Consider the following 16,600-nt stretch of genomic DNA (forward strand, 5'->3'; position numbering starts at 1 on the left):
GTCCTTGTCTGTACTAGTTTACTTTAACCAGCTAAACCACATATTTAATAACGGTTGGTGCTTTTTCACGCTGGTCCAGGAAAACTGAATAACCTTTTTGGTCCTATTTTGGAGAATTTATATATTTTAGTTCTACTGTACGTCAGCAGGTGAAACCAACAATCATAACCTTTAAATATGTTTGACACTTCTGTTGCTAAGACCCTTTTTGGAATTAATTTAAGATGTTTTATTTATACTGGTATAATTTAGAGTTTATGGCCAATGGTAAGATGTGTTGGTGTCGTGACGGCTAGCGTTCGAGGACATTTAAAGGCATCACAAACATCAGATGTCTACAGTGAGCTGTCGAAGCATTGCTATCTGCAGTGTTCAGTTAAACACCTTTATTCACGACTATGAAGTCCACTTGTGGAAATGTCTCTCAATAGCAAACCAGTGCTGCTCATGGTCCTGTTTAACTTTCATCCCATAATATTCACGAAAGTCTGTGCAAATATAAAAGTAGAGTAACACCAGGAATACGCAGCTGGAATGGCACGTGCTCTCTCTGCTGTAATCCGTCTCGTTTCGAGATTCATTGGTCTGCTCTGGGTCTCATGGAAAGCAGCACAATCACATTCTACATTTGTTACATCCATTTCTATAGAATCTGCTTTCAACCATCTGAAACAAATAAACTGCGGTTAGGTCAGATGATCTGAGACAGATGGTCAGCCAGGAAACCCATGCAAATATCATCTTGTACTGGTTTGAAAACTGCATGTTTCTTTGTGTCTTTGTGACTTTTATTATGTAATGTGACATTTAACTCTTGATGTTTTTGGTCTGTTGAAGCCAGCCCACTGGAACCAGAGACAGACGGCGGGTGTGAATGTCTTCAGTGGTCAGCACTGGTCTGGACGGCGCTCCAGCGGAGGCATGTAGTAGCTCTTGACACGGTGTGGCTCTTCTTTGGGCTTTAAAATCAGAAGAAAAGAGATTCAGATCAAAGACAGTCCTAGATCAGATGAAAGGACTGAAGCGGGTGTAAAGGTGTGACTACTTTAGCCAGACGAGAGTGGCACTTCTTGGAGATGGCAGGCAGAGAGGCGCGGTGTGAAGCGGTCAGCGCTGGGAAGCTGGACACTGGGTAAGGGATGCTGGGCGTGGGGCCCACCACATTGAGTTTTGGTAGCTCCAGAGGGAAATGCGAGGCGTTTCGTCGGCTGAGCGGGTCACCGGCGAACTTGAGATGCTGCAGAGAACAGTTGAAACATTTCATCACAACTGAGCTTAGATTTGACTCTTTATACTGCTTTCTCTGTCAAAATACATTTCTTTCCAATGAAAGAAGATAAAACCATTTGAAATAGAATTTTATGAATCTGTTCATTATCTGATGACAAAACATAACTGAAAATTCAATAATATCCAAAGGTTTTTTTGTATTAATTGAAATCAACAACAAAAATGACCTCCAGTCGAAGGAGAGAGAGCAATGGTCAATGTTTTACATTACAGGTTCAAATGCTTTACGTTTTCTTTCTTCATTGTGTTTTTGCTCATTGTGATGGAAAGAGTGCGTTCACAACAGTTCACCTGTCCAGTTATTTTGTGCAGTTATAAAATGCTGTTTATGTTGCATGTATGTGATTAATCTCAAGTGCTTCAGTGTTTGCTCAGATCGATCACAGACTAGATTTTGCTGCTCCTTGCGTTAGATCAAGGCTGCATCTCATTTCTAGTTTTACTTGATCTTAGTGCTGCGTTCGACACCATAGATCATGACATACTCATAGATCGATTACAAAACTATACAGGTATTCAAGGACAGGCTCTAAGATGGTTTATAACCCACCTGTCCGATCGCTACCATTTTGTTTATTTAATTGGGGTGTAATCTCATTTATCATCAGTAAAATATGGAGTGCCACAAGGATCCGTCCTAGGTCCCCTTCTATTTTCAATATACATGTTGCCCCTTGGTAATTTTATAAAAAATAAACGGAATTAGCTTCCACTGTTATGCTGATGATACTCAGCTATATATCTCAACGAGACCAGATGAAACTTCCCAAGTATCTAAGCTAACAGAGTGTGTTAAAAATGTAAAACTGGCTACCTATTAAGTTCCGTATCAGTTACAGATTATCATTACTTACCTATAAGGCTCTAAATGGTTTAGCTCCTGCGTACTTAATTAGCCTTCTACCACGCTACAACCCATCACGCACCCTAAGATCAGAAAACACTGGACTTTTGGTAGTTCCTAGGATAGCAAAGTCCACTAAAGGAGGTAGAGCTTTTTCACATTTGGCTCCCAAACTCTGGAATAGCCTTCCTGATAATGTTCGGGGTTCAGACACACTCTCTCTGTTTAAATCTAGATTAAAAACACATCTCTTTCGCCAAGCATTCGAAATTCGCATTATGCATCTCTTAAATTGTGAGTGTAGTTGCATCTGATCAAATGTGCATTCTTATTCTTTAGCTTGGGTTAAAATAATTAATTTTACTTTTGTTGGATCAGCAGCTATGCTAATGATGTCTCTATTTGTTTTGCCACGGGATTTACATTTTCAATTTTCTTAAAAAACAGTTAGTGCATTATTTATATCAAACAAAGGAATTTTATTTTGTCTAACATAAACTGCCATGCTGTGAAGAGGTACCTGTCGTCTTCCCTGCCGCGCGATTCTCCACAGCTGATCCACGGATGCAGGAATCCCGCTGGATTCTCCTTCTACAGCTCCGAGTGCCTTCCGCAGACTCACTGCTTTCCTCTCAGACATCCTGCAGGGAAACACACCACAGAAAGAGCTCAGACAGTGCTGGATGCTTTAAAATGCTTTCAGTCTGGAGGTGTGTTTGTACCGCAGGTCTCTGAAGCAGGGGTGCTGCAGTGCTGCGCGGGCGCTAATGCGCTCCTCGGGGTCATAGGTCAGCATCTGGTGCAGCAGAGACAGCGCAGCTGCAGAGCACTGAGGGATCAGATGGGAAATCCCACAGCCTTTGCGAGGAGGGAAATCAAAGCGCATCGCACGAGACCTTCAACACAAAATTGACACCATGAATTAAACCTTATTTTAGCTAAAAATTTAACTCTTGGGTAATTAAGCATTCTCTCATTTTGATAATGGCATTAGTTTCTAAATGATACAGATTACAACTACAGATTATTTTACACATCATCACAGTCGGGAGCAATCATCATCAGATATTCATAATCACTTTTTCTGTCGCATGTGTCTGGTCTGTGTCTGATGTGTGTCTGGTCTGTGTCTACATGTGACTGTGTACATGTGTACAGTGCAGAGGTATGTAGTAGTATCTGAAATATTGTCTTGATGAGTTTGTTCTCACTGTTTGAACTTCTGCAGCAGCTTGATGTCCGGCGTGCCCAGCACATCGTGGATCTTGTTGACCTGGTCTAACTCATTCCGGCCAGGGAATAAAGGGCTCAGACTAGAAGACATGAAAACATTATTAGGACAAGACAGCAAAGTCAAGGAACAAACGGCACACTGCTCACGGCATGATGGAAGCACCTGAGGATCTCGAAGAAGACACATCCAGCGCTCCAGACGTCCATCTTCTGGGAGTAGTGTCCGTCGGTCAGCAGGCACTCGGGTGCTCGGTACCAGCGTGTGGAGATGTACTCCGTGTGAGGAGGTCTGGAGAAGATGCTCCTGCAGGAGCCGAAGTCTGCCAGCTTCAGCACATCATTCTGTGAGCGACAGCAGAAGTGACTGAACATATGCACACTTATTGTCACAAACAAATCATGATTTAAAAAAATCACAGTCTGGATGGCCTCACTTTGATCAAGATGTTCTCAGGCTTCACGTCTCTGTGGAATATGCCTTGACTGCATTCAGAAAGAACAGATAAACGTCAATGCTGTTCACAGGAAGAGGCTGATGCATGTGTGTGTGTGTGTGTATGAGAGTGGGCATATCTATGCGTGTGTGAGTGTGTAAGTGATTGTGTGTGTGTGTGTGAGAGAGAGTGTGGGCGTGTCTATGTTTGTGAGTGTGTAAGTGAGTGTGTGTGTGTGTGTGCGCGAGAGTGTGGGCATGTCTATTAGAGGTGTGAACCTACACTGGTCTCACGGTTCCGTTCGATTACGATTATCAAGTCATCGATTCAGTTCGATTCAATTATCTCGATGCATCACGATGCATTGATGATGCACTGCATCCTTATTTTTCAATTTTGCTTCACATGTATACAATTTTGTCAATAAATACAAGCAGTCAGATATATGCACTGAACCTTTCATTTTACCTGATACACGCTTCTTGAATGAATCAAACATCAAATAAAACTCAAGTCTGGGCACAGAAGACAACAGCAGCATTAGATTAGAACACACAAATGTAAGTACTAAAAGTGCATAATGCAGGGAGTGTACTTAAATACTTATATAGTGCAGTGTACTTTCTTGTAAAACATTTAAATATTGACAAATGTATAAACATGAAATTAAATTACTGCACTGTGATTCAGCCCAATTCTGCCCAAAATCCTGGAGAGCGCGCCCACTTTAAGCGCGCGCTGGGATGCCAGATTCAGCGTATGCGCGAAGCATGTTACGTGAGGGAATTTTCCGAATTGAGCTGCGGCGATCATGTTCGACGCATTATCTGTTACAAGCACTACATCCTTATGTGATAGCTGCCATTCATCCACGACATGAGACAGTAGCTCTGCCAGATGAGCACCCGTGTGAGACTCATAAACGGCCCTCGTTTGCAGCACATGAGACAAAATCTTCCAGTCATCGCTAATGTAATGAGCCGTTTTCCACTACAGAAAAGGGCCGTATATCCTTTGCAATAAAAGATGCCACTGCTCTGGTAATTCTCTGCCCTCTCACTGAGTTTGGCGGCAACGTTGATATAAGTTGATCAATTTTTGGCTGAGCTGGATCCACAATGGCACTGACAGGCGTTTGCAGCTCGGGGTGAAGACGACTGACGTGGTTTCTCATGTTGGTGGTATTACCCCCTGCATATTTTATTTTTGCGTGATATAATTTGCACACAGCGTGTGTCTTGTCAAGGTCGTGCTTAACGCGTTGTTGATAAAAGCCGAAATGTGCCCAAATGTCGGCTTTTAAAGTGGTTGGAGCATTTTTTATTGCACGCTCAGGCGTTTCGCCTCCCTCTGCCATTGTATGCCGCGACTGAGCACGCGGTGCTGACGTCAGAAATGCGTCAGTAGTACATTATAACCGGTTATGGGCTATTACTGAACCGAAACCGAATCGTCCTCGTCTGCATCGCGATGCACCGTAGAAACGATTAATTTTGACACCCCTAATGTCTATGTGTGTGAGTGTGTAAGTGAGTGTGTGTGTGTGTGTGTGTGTGTGTGTGAGATTGTGGGCGTGTGTGTGTGTGTGAGACAAAGTGTGGGCATGTCTATGTTTGTGAGTGTGTAAGTGAGTGTGTGTGTGTGTGTGTGTGTGTGTGTGTGTGCGCGAGAGTGTGGGCATGTCTATGTGTGTGAGTGTGTAAGTGAGTGTGTGTGTGTGTGTGTGTGTGTTTGTGAGATTGTGGGCGTGTGTGTGTGTGTGTGTGAGAGAAAGTGTGGGCATGTCTATGTGTGTGAGTGTGTAAGTGAGTGTGAGTGTGTGTGTGAGATTGTGGGCGTGTGTCAGGGGCGTGTCTAGGGGGAGGCTGGGGGAGGCAATGCCTCCCCTAGGATAAGCCTTGCCTCCCCTGAGAAATTATCTGTCCCTCTGAAGATAAATTAAAACTTTAAAGTGGATTGTTTTGTGCATATTTTTCCATAGCTTGCAGATGGGTCTGATCCAACAAAAATCCAGTTTGGCGCTGTTTGACAGTGCGCGCTTCGGGGGTACGCGCTCAGAAAAAGTGCATCATGTGAGAACAGAACGCTAATTGAAATGTTTACCTGGCAGAACTTTAAAGCAGTGGCGTGTCCAGAAGGGTGGCAAAAAAATGAGATTTGCCAACCCAAAACAGCGTATTGGATCGAAGTGCATTGACAGCTGAACAGCTTGATTTTGTCCTCGATTTCTGCCGAGGGTAGGATGTTAATAGTTTTGGTTGTGGGCGATAAAAATGTCTCTACAATCTGCTTTCGAAGAAATATCATTGCATTGTGTGCTGCGCACATTCTTTCAGCTGCAGTTCTGGCCCAGCGGGATTAATATACTGCGACATACATTAACATCACAGTTAACTCATTCACATTTTTTTTGCATATGTCTAAATCCTTACTGGTTATTTAAACGTTTAATTCGTTCGTGTCCTTTCTGACGTGCGGTTTTCTGAGCACAAAGTGCGGCCCGAAAACGAAAAAGACCTTCGAACTGAGCCTGATGTGATTGCTAAGTTATGTTTTGTGCTAATACTGTCAAAACACACAAGGTTTATGTATAGACTATGTTTAAAATGAAAGTAAACAACTGAAATAAACAGATGCATATATGAATATTAGAGGCGCTCAGGTCTTAAAGGGACAATAGGCTACATGCTGCCGTGTGAATTAAAGGGATAGATCACCCTAAAATTTATTTCTGTCATTGTTTATACACTCACATGTTGTCCAAAACCTATATTAACTTCTTTCTTGTGCTGAAAGCAAAATAAGATATTTTGAAAAATAAGGATAACCAAACAGTTGCTGCTCCACATTGACTTTTATAGTAGGGGGGAAATTACTGTGGAAGTCTCATTCAGATTTTTTTTCTTCACTATTTAAATTTTTGGGTGAATTATATGTTAATGAAACAACAAACACACAGAGAAAAATCAATACTCTATACTCGTGACTGAAAAACTTTAATTCAGTTGCTTTAATAGGAATCAGTGTATATAGTTTTTATTTTTATATTTGTTCATTAATTTTTTTAATGCTCCTGCTAAATACACCCCTTGTACCTGAAAATGAAGCACTTTATTTGTATAATATCTGTATTTATAATGTTTATCTTTGTTCTCATTTTTTAATAACAAAGATAAAATAATGACAAAGATTTTAATCCATGCACTTTGGCTTAAATATCTGCCACACTCTTTCATATTTTGTTACCTTAAAAGGCTTTATAATAGGTAAATTAGTTTGGCTGTGATGCTCAAACAGCTAGCAAAATAGAAAAACCAACATGACAAATATGATAAAATCATGGTATTTCTGAAAATACCATTTATTATATCACCCACCCCTGAGGGAGACCAAACCCATACAGACTCCAACCCCCCATAAAATAATAATAATATTTGCCTATGGCAAGCACCACTAATATATATATATATATATATATATATATATATATATATATATATATATAAAAAAAGTTATGTTGCCTCTGCTAATAATATCATAATTGAAATTCTTATAGTTTTACAAAAATAGCTATTATTTCAACTCTCTAAATCTCCTGACACCCTGTAGCCTAATATATTTCTAGGCCTACATGGTTTACATTTATTCATTTAGCAGACACTTTTATCCAAAGCCACTAACAACCAGAGAATAACATTCAAATACTGTTCTCATACTGTTCAAATGAGAATATCAAAAAAAAATTTTTTACCTGGGGCCGCATTCACAAAGAAACTTATAAGAGGCTACAAGTAGCTCCTAACTGGTGAATTTAAGAGAAACTCCTACAAATAATGACTGCTAATGTGTTTTACTAGGAGTAATTCATGAAGCATTTCAGCCCTAAAAGTAGCATCTACTTCTGGACCAGCTTAAAAGAAGAAACAAATTAATTAACCTCCTGTCTATACAAATGTGATGTAAGATTCATTTAAAGAACTCTCTTGTCCTTCTCGGTAACCTACTTGTGTAACACGTCTTCTCACAAGCAAACACCTGTCACTCATTATCAGGCAAACACCGTGATCTGTTATATATATGAATCTGTTATATCTGTTGACCTGGTTTAACTTTTATGTGACAGCCCTTTAGTCTAATAGGGGCCCTGTGCCTATCTCTGGGTTCCTGGCTTAGAAAAAGATATGCATTAAAAAAGATTGTGTGTAATATAGCTTAATTTTGTGCCGATATTTTCAGTTGTCTATGTTGCCCCCCCAAACAAGCCAAATGCCCCCCCAAACATGACATCCTGGTAACCCCTCTGGCGTGTGTGTGTGTGTGAGAGAAAGTGTGGGCGTGTCTATGTGTGTGAGTGTGTAAAGCCCCTTTCACACTGCACGTCGGACCCGCAATATTCCCGTAACATTGCCTGGTCGCCTTCTGTGTGAAAGCAACCACGTCCCGGAATTGATTACCGAATCGAACCCGGGTCGGGGACATAGTAACATTGCGGTAATCGATCCGGAACGAGCGCTGTGTGAACAAAAGCCAGATCTAATTCGGTATCGAAGTGATGACGCGCGTTATCGCGCCACTTTTTTACCGGCTGTTTTGAAGGAAGATCAACATTCGCGACGAAAACATATGTGCAAACTGTAACGAAGCAGAGATCAGTTAGTTCCTCACTTTCCGCGCTGACACTGAGATCGTTTGCTTGCTTCAGTTAAAGTATAACGTGCCAAGCTTTGTCGACTCGTACATTACACGTCACGCGCTGATGTCACGTGTCGTTACCGGATCTTCAAGGGTTGTGTGTGAAAGCACGCACATATACCGGGTCATCACTGGCAGTGTGAAAGTGCCAAATCTAGCAACCAGGAAACAATTACAGGAACACTTTACCCCTGTATTTGCAGGAATGGCAGTGTGAAAGGGGCTTAAGTGAGTGTGAGTGTGTGTGTGTGTGAGATTGTGGGCGTGTGTGTGTGTGTGAGAGAGAGTGTGGGTGTGTCTATGTGTGTGAGTGTGTAAGTGAGTGTGAGTGTGTGTGTGTGTGTGAGTGTGGGCGTGTCTATGTGTGTGAGTGTGTGTGTGTGTGAGAGAGAGAGTGTGGGCGTGTCTATGTGTGTGAGTGTGTAAGTGAGTGTGAGTGTGTGTGTGTGTGAGTGTGGGCGTGTCTATGTGTGTGAGTGTGTGTGTGAGAGTGTGGGCGTGTCTATGTGTGTGAGTGTGTAAGTGAGTGTGAGTGTGTGTGTGAGAGTGTGGGCGTGTCTATGTGTGTGAGTGTGTAAGTGAGTGTGTGTGTGTGTGAGTGTGGGCGTGTCTATGCGTGTGTGAGTGTGTGTGTGTGTGTGTGAGTGTGGGCGTGTCTATGCGTGTGTGTGTGTGTGTGTGTGTGTGTGAGAGAGAGAGTGTGTGGGCGTGTCTATGTGTGTGAGTGTGTAAGTGAGTGTGTGTGTGTGTGTGTGAGTGTGGGCGTGTCTATGCGTGTGTGAGTGAGTGTGTGTGTGTATGTGTGTGTGTGAGTGTGGCGTGTCTATGCGTGTGTGAGTGAGTGTGAGTGTGTGTGTGTGTGTGTGTGTGTGAGTGTGGGCGTGTCTATGCGTGTGTGAGTGAGTGTGAGTGTGTGTGTGTATGTGTGTGTGTGAGTGTGGGCGTGTCTATGCGTGTGTGAGTGAGTGTGAGTGTGTGTGTGTGTGAGTGTGGGCGTGTCTATGCGTGTGTGAGTGAGTGTGAGTGTTCAGGAGCTTCACCTGTGCATGTGATCCAGAGAGCGGCACAGCTGGAACATGTAGTGCTTGACTTTACTCTCTGCTAGAGGACACTGGCGGCCTGGAGTAGGATCACAAGATATATTTACTGCCGTGTAAAGAAGTTCACCACAGCAAACACCGTACCGTACCTTTAATAAACTCGTATATGTTCATGTCCATGAGTTCACAGATGAGTGACAGCGTTCCTGTGTCTTTATCACTGTAAACCAGAGTGTGTGTTCAGTTCAGCACATATTAATGTTCATTTACTCATTTAGAACCGAGCTGATCATTAATACTCACTAAACGAGCTCATGAAGTTGCAGGATGTTGGGATGGGAACCCAAACGCTTCATGGCTTGAACCTCCCTGAGACTGTGAGCCTGATCCACACTGACAACAATCAACACATTCAACACACAGTATTACTGTAACCAGACCACTGAGTCAGAATGGCAGCAGAGAACAAGAAAAACAGTGTTTTTATCCCTCACACACACACAAACACACTCTCTCTCTCACACACACTCAATATCTCTCTTTCACACACACACACTCACACACATCAATTCGTAGCAGTGAATGAAGATGTATCATATCGATCACAAGTGCAGTATGGAGTACCTCAAGGCTCAGTACTAGGGCCGCTACTCTTCACGCTTTATATGTTACCCTTGGGAGATATCATCAGGAAACATGGTGTTAGCTTTCACTGTTATGCTGATGATACGCAGCTCTATATTTCCTCGCAGCCCGGTGAAACACACCAATTTGAAAAACTAATGGAATGCATAAAAAAATGTATGACGAGTAATTTCTTACTGCTAAATTCTGAAAAAACAGAGGTGTTAATTATAGCACCTTAAAACTCTGCTTGTAATAACCTAGAACACTGTCTAAGACTTGATGGCTGCTCTGTCAATTCTTCGTCATCAGTTAGGAACCTAGGTGTGCTATTTGATCGCAATCTTTCCTTAGAAAGCCACGTTTCTAGCATTTGTAAAACTGCACTTTTCCATCTCAAAAATATATCTAAATTACGGCCTATGCTCTCAATGTCAAATGCAGAAATGTTAATCCATGCATTTATGACCTCAAGGTTAGATTATTGTAATGCTTTATTGGGTGGTTGTTCTGCACGCTTAGTAAACAAACTACAGCTAGTCCAAAATGCAGCAGCAAGAGTTCTTACTAGAACCAGGAAGTATGACCATATTAGCCCGGTCCTGTCCACACTGCACTGGCTCCCTATCAAACATCGTATAGATTTTAAAATATTGCTTATTACTTATAAAGCCCTGAATGGTTTAGCACCTCAGTATTTGAATGAGCTCCTTTTACATTATACTCCTCTACATCCGCTACGTTCTCAAAACTCAGGCAATTTGATAATACCTAGAATATCAAAATCAACTGCGGGCGGCAGATCCTTTTCCTATTTGGCTCCTAAACTCTGGAATAACCTACCTAACATTGTTCGGGAGGCAGACACACTCTTGCAGTTTAAATCTAGATTAAAGACCCATCTCTTTAACCTGGCATACACATAACATACTAATATGCTTTTAATATCCAAATCCGTTAAAGGATTTTTAGGCTGCATTAATTAGGTAAACCGGAACCGGAAACACTTCCCATAACACCCGATGTACTTTCTACATCATTAGAAGAATGGCATCTACGCTAATATTAGTCTGTTTCTCTCTTATTCCGAGGTCACCGTGGCCACCAGATCCAGTCTGTGTCCAGATCAGAGGGTCACTGCAGTCACCCGGATCCAGTACGTATCCAGACCAGATGGTGGATCAGCACCTAGAAAGGACCTCTACATCCCTGAAAGACAGCGGAGACCAGGACAACTAGAGCCCAGATACAGATCCCCTGTAAAGACCTTGTCTCAGAGGACTACCAGGACAAGACCACAGGAAACAGATGATTCTTCTGCACAATCTGACTTTGCTGCAGCCTGGAATTGAACTACTGGTTTCGTCTGGTCAGAGGAGAACTGACCCCAACTGAGCCTGGTTTCTCCCAAGGTTTTTTTCTCCATTCTGTCACCGATGGAGTTTCGGTTCCTTGCCGCTGTCACCTCTGGCTTGCTTAGTTGGGGTCACTTCATCTACAGCGATATCATTGACTTGATTGCAAATAAATGCACAGACACTATTTAACTGAACAGAGATGACATCACTGAATTCAATGATGAATTGCCTCTAACTATCATTTTGCATTATTGACACCGTTTTCCTAATGAATGTTGTTCAGTTGCTTTGTTACAATTTGTATTGTTAAAAGCGCTATATAAATAAAGGTGACTTGACTGATACAGCGTCAGCGCACACCACACACACACACACACACACACACACACACACACACACACACACACACTACGAGGGTTAAACATGTGACCCGGAGATCACGGTCAGTGACTAGTGACGTCATACCTCTCGATGGGTTGTTTCATGGTTTTACAGGCGTAAAGTTTTCCGTCCTTCAGACTCTGGACCTTCATAACTTCAGAAAACGTTCCCTCTCCGATCTTCCGGATGGTTCTGTAATCTACAGCAAATCGGAGTGAAACACATGAAAGATGATCAGCAGAGCGTACAGAAGCGGCTCTTACTGTTCATTCCTCAGGCGTTCCGTCGCATGTCAGCTTTGATTCTCCTTTAATCAGAACAAAAACAAGCTTTGATTCGCTACAGATTCGTTTCATCGATCGGTGAAGCGTCAGCGCCTTCGGTCTCCATGGCAACGACGCGCGCCTGAACCCTGACCCGCAGCCAGAGGTCGCGCTCTTCACCGATCACCGTTAATATCACATTCATATCATCGATATCTCAGATTAATCCTCACCTCTGTGTGACAGAGACAGAGTCTTGTGCTCGGATCGAGTGCGTTCCCGCTCCAGACTCATTTCAACGCGTTTCGTGAATCTAAATAAATAAACCGAACAGCTGTCGCATCACCACGTCGTGTTTTACATCTGTGTTATTATTATCATCATAATTATTACTATTATCGGGTTTAAATATCGTTCTGTTTGATTTTTTTTTCAATCGTGTAAAATTATTGTATTTACGGCTCGTTCCGGAAAAAACGCAAACAGGCTTCCGTAGACAGACAGATGCGCATGCGCACAATCAGCGCGGAGCCCGTCGTGTCAGATGTGTGAACTTAGAGTTTGTTTTCATAATTCATAATCAATCATGAAGAGCAGGTTTAACACGGTGGATATTAGGGCGGTGATTGCAGAAATCAATGCGAAGTAAGAACTGTAATATCGTCAGTAATGTGATTGTTGTGATCAGGTTTACCTGTTGTATTAATAAAACTGATGATGATGCGTGTGTGTGTGTGTGTGTGTGTGTGTGTGTGTGTTCACAGGTGTGTCGGGATGAGAGTCAACAACGTCTATGACATCGATACTAAAACATACCTGATCAAGCTGCAGAAGTGAGTCTTACACACACACACACACTATTCACACACACACACACACACACACACACACACACACACACACACACACACACTTCTTTACTGACAACACTTGTGGGGAAGAGACAGAATTGAAGTACAGTAAGCTATAAATGTGTGATGCTGTATGTATGACACACACGTGTGTGATGCTGTGTCTCAGGCCGGACTGTAAAGCGGTGCTGTTGATCGAGTCTGGCATCAGGATCCACTGCACTGAGTTTGACTGGCCCAAGAACATGATGCCGTCTGGATTCGCCATGAAGGTACAGAATCTCATCATTATTAACAGTAATCCATAAGCCCATAACTGGTTTCACTGAGTGTGTGTGTGTGTGTGTGTGTGTGATCCTGTCAGTGTCGGAAGCACCTGAAGTCCAGGCGTCTGGTGCACGTCAAGCAGCTGGGTGTGGACAGAATCGTGGACATTCAGTTCGGATCGGACGAGGCAGCGTATCATCTGATCCTGGAGCTGTACGACCGAGTAAGAGCTTCATTCACTTCATCAACACTGTCCCTGACAACAACTGAGTTACCATCACACACAGCAGCTGCAGAACGTTCCAGAATCACTGATATATATATGTGTGTGTGTGTGTGTGTGTGTTCTCAGGGAAACATCATCCTGACGGACCATCAGTTCATGATCCTGAATCTTCTGCGCTTCCGCACCGCTGAGGCCGAGGACGTGAAGATCGCTGTGAGGGAGCGGTATCCCGTGGAGAACGCCAGACCGCAGGAGCCGCTCATCAGCCTGGCCAGGTACACGTCACGCCACACGCGTGTACAGCTGTGTGTTTATCATGACGGATGACCACGGCTCGTGTTTCTCTTCTCAGGCTCACGGAGATCCTGTCTGCAGCTCAGAGCGGAGAACAAGTGAAAAGGATTCTGAATCCTCACCTGCGTATGTCACGTGCTTTATGTGTCATTGTAAAGGACTGTTACACACACACACACACACACACACAGGCTGTGCTGATCATGTTGTGTGTTTGTGCAGCGTACGGCGGCTCGCTCATCGAACACTGTCTCATGGCGGTCGGGTTACCAGGCCTCTGTAAAGTGGACAGCCAGTCTGAAGTCACGCAGGGTAAGATCCTCCTGAACATCATGTACCAGTGCAGGCACCGCTTTGAGAAGATCCAGAAGCAATCAGATGGTCACTTTGTCTTTTGCAGTAAGTCCGAAGATCCTGGAGGCCTTGCAGATGGCTGAAGACTATATGGAGAAAACGGCCAACTTCAGCGGAAGAGTGAGTGTGTCTTATGAACGATGAAGAGAACATACTCCTAACCTGTGTCTGAACGCTCGTCTGTTCACGTCTGTCCACTCTCAGGGCTACATCATTCAGAAAAGTGAGAAGAAGCCCAGCATGTGTCCAGATGAAGCTGAGGAAGAGCTGCTGACGTATGATGATCTTCTTTCCTCCATCATATTCATAACACTGTTGATAAACAGAGCTTTACTGTGCAATAATGAATCCTCTGTTGTTTAACAGATATGAAGAATTTCATCCATTTCTGTTTTGTCAGCATGAAAAAAGCCGCTCTGTTGAGTTAGAGTCTTTTAACAAGGTTTGTGCTCGTGTGTTAATGGCCTAAATCAGAATCGGCAAGATGTTTCTCATTTAAAAAAATATATATATAGGTATCATAAACATTCATTTAAACTAAGACTTGTCTTCCTCTGAATCTTTGTCTTGTTTTACAAATATCTAACCCTAACCCTAAAATCAAGACATCTTTACTGATGCTAATGTAAATGAATTCTTGACAAATTGTACAAAATTAAGTGAGATTATGATTGAAACAATAACAAATATCTGTCGGTGAGGTCAGAAAACTTTCCTTTTGAATTAATTTATTTTTCTAACCCTATTAGCAGATTTTTGATGCTTTAATCATAAACCCACTCCATGTTGATCAGTTTTGCAGAGAACAAGACTTCTTATTTTCTGTCACTGTGCTTCTCCAAACGTATCTTGATTTAATCATCTGAAAACAAGGCAAACCCACCGAGGAAGAAGAGCAGTGTTTGCCGTGTGGTCAGAAGGCACAGAAGCAGATATTTCTAGTGGTTTAGAGCAGAACTATTCAAGGCTGTTTTTGTAAAAAGAGTTAAGAACGCAGTCTTCTTTCGTCTGTGTGTCTCGGCGTCTGGTTTGGATCTCAGGCAGTCGATGAGTTCTTCTCTAAGATGGAGAGTCAGAAGCTGGACGTGAAAGCGCTGCAGCAGGAGAAGCACGCGCTGAAGAAGCTGGACAACGTGAGACGAGATCACGAGCAGCGGCTGGAGGCGCTTCATCAGGCTCAGGTCACGCAGACAGAGAGCAACAGTTAAACAGTGTTTGTGTCATGACTCACTTCACTGTCATATAGTCTCTAAACTGTGAATATACTCCACTAGAACAGGGTCAGAGTCTAGCTCCAACCCTAATTACACACACCTGATCCAGCTAAAGTGTGTGTGTGAGAGAGAGTGAGAGAGAGAGAGTGTGTGTGTGTGTGTGAGAGAGAGAGAGTGTGTGTGTGAGTGTGTGTGAGTATGCGTGAGTGTGTGTAAGTATGCATGAGTGAGTGTGTGTGTGTGAGTATGCATGAGTGAGTGTGTGTTTGTGAGTGTGTGAGTATGCATGAGTGAGTGTGTGTTTGTGAGTGTGTGAGTATGCATGAGTGAGTGTGTGTGTGAGTGAGTGTGTGTGAGTATGCGTGAGTGTGTGTAAGTATGCATGAGTGAGTGTGTGTGTGTGAGTATGCATGAGTGAGTGTGTGTTTGTGAGTGTGTGAGTATGCATGAGTGAGTGTGTGTTTGTGAGTGTGTGAGTATGCATGAGTGAGTGTGTGTTTGTGAGTGTGTGAGTATGCATGAGTGAGTGTGTGTGTGAGTGAGTGTGTGTGAGTATGCGTGAGTGTGTGTAAGTATGCATGAGTGAGTGTGTGTGTGTGAGTATGCATGAGTGAGTGTGTGTTTGTGAGTGTGTGAGTATGCATGAGTGAGTGTGTGTTTGTGAGTGTGTGAGTATGCATGAGTGAGTGTGTGTGTGTGTGTGAGTGAGTGTGTGTGAGTATGCATGAGTGAGTGTGTGTGTGTGAGTGTGTTGGAGCGGGAACAGAACTAACTCAGATTGTCTCCTGCTCTAGAAGATCTGGTTTTGTCTGCTGTTGTAGGAAGTGGACCGTCTGAAGGGAGAGCTGGTGGAGATGAACCTTCACATAGTGGACCGAGCTCTTCAGGTGGTGCGCAGCGCTCTGGCCAATCAGGTGGACTGGGCCGAGATCGGTCAGATCGTGAAGGAGGCTCAGGCGGCCGGAGATCCTGTGGCCTGTGCCATTAAAGAGCTCAAGCTGCAGAGCAATCACATCACCATGCTCCTGAAGTGAGCGCTTCCACACACAGCATCAGATTCCTCTTCATGATGTCTTCGTCTTACTGGATCCTCGTCTCCCTTTCAGAAACCCGTACGCTGGTTCAGAGGAAGGAGAAGCAGAAGACACGGACGCCAGGAAGCCTGCGGAGACATCAGAAGCACAGACGGGGAAAAAGGGTAAGAACAAAGACAAAAGACAGAAAGGAAAATTCGA

General features: G+C 43.3%; 2 protein-coding genes across 3 annotated transcripts in view; one reads left to right on the forward strand and one right to left on the reverse strand.

The window, feature by feature from the left end:
* Positions 1 to 80: 80 nt before the first annotated feature.
* LOC113074532 (MAPK/MAK/MRK overlapping kinase) lies at positions 81 to 12,619 on the reverse strand. 2 transcript variants are annotated; one of them, XM_026247376.1, is made up of 12 exons: positions 12,393 to 12,619; positions 11,981 to 12,095; positions 9,837 to 9,926; positions 9,683 to 9,753; positions 9,534 to 9,612; positions 3,802 to 3,850; positions 3,531 to 3,709; positions 3,346 to 3,447; positions 2,857 to 3,030; positions 2,655 to 2,775; positions 1,046 to 1,237; positions 81 to 959 (listed from the first exon to the last, which is right to left on the reverse strand). In XM_026247376.1, exons 1-12 carry the CDS (start codon positions 12,451 to 12,453, stop codon positions 888 to 890), a joined length of 1,305 nt encoding a protein of 434 aa, XP_026103161.1. In that variant the 5' UTR covers positions 12,454 to 12,619; the 3' UTR covers positions 81 to 887. The 2 variants fall into 2 exon arrangements, with proteins under 2 accessions (XP_026103161.1, XP_026103162.1); XM_026247377.1 differs by lacking the exon at positions 12,393 to 12,619 and adding an exon at positions 12,160 to 12,386.
* A 6-nt stretch (positions 12,620 to 12,625) lies between these two features.
* Positions 12,626 to 16,600, forward strand: part of LOC113074528 (nuclear export mediator factor Nemf-like) — a 10,368-nt gene continuing 6,393 nt past the window's right edge. Inside the window, exons 1-13 of the mRNA XM_026247372.1 lie at positions 12,626 to 12,804; positions 12,924 to 12,992; positions 13,180 to 13,282; positions 13,375 to 13,500; positions 13,630 to 13,778; positions 13,856 to 13,923; positions 14,020 to 14,109; positions 14,198 to 14,271; positions 14,356 to 14,426; positions 14,518 to 14,593; positions 15,192 to 15,332; positions 16,187 to 16,395; positions 16,472 to 16,600. The exon at positions 16,472 to 16,600 is cut by the window's right edge and continues 63 nt beyond it. Of these exons, the coding sequence (XP_026103157.1) occupies positions 12,746 to 12,804; positions 12,924 to 12,992; positions 13,180 to 13,282; positions 13,375 to 13,500; positions 13,630 to 13,778; positions 13,856 to 13,923; positions 14,020 to 14,109; positions 14,198 to 14,271; positions 14,356 to 14,426; positions 14,518 to 14,593; positions 15,192 to 15,332; positions 16,187 to 16,395; positions 16,472 to 16,600 (1,364 nt within the window). The 5' untranslated portion in view covers positions 12,626 to 12,745. The remainder of the gene's footprint in view (positions 12,805 to 12,923; positions 12,993 to 13,179; positions 13,283 to 13,374; positions 13,501 to 13,629; positions 13,779 to 13,855; positions 13,924 to 14,019; positions 14,110 to 14,197; positions 14,272 to 14,355; positions 14,427 to 14,517; positions 14,594 to 15,191; positions 15,333 to 16,186; positions 16,396 to 16,471) is intronic.

This window comes from Carassius auratus, unplaced genomic scaffold (assembly GCF_003368295.1).
Source record: "Carassius auratus strain Wakin unplaced genomic scaffold, ASM336829v1 scaf_tig00014999, whole genome shotgun sequence".
Taxonomy (NCBI): domain Eukaryota; kingdom Metazoa; phylum Chordata; class Actinopteri; order Cypriniformes; family Cyprinidae; genus Carassius; species Carassius auratus.

Excerpts from the sequence above, each read along its gene's own strand:
- LOC113074532 (XM_026247376.1), bottom strand. The coding sequence starts at position 12,453 with ATGAGTCTGGAGCGGGAACGCACTCGATCCGAGCACAAGACTCTGTCT. Across the intron at positions 3,710-3,801 it reads CTGAGAACATCTTGATCAAA|AATGATGTGCTGAAGCTGGC; the intron begins GTGAGGCCATCC and ends TGTCGCTCACAG. Across the intron at positions 1,238-2,654 it reads CGCGGCAGGGAAGACGACAG|CATCTCAAGTTCGCCGGTGA; the intron begins GTACCTCTTCAC and ends TGTTCTCTGCAG.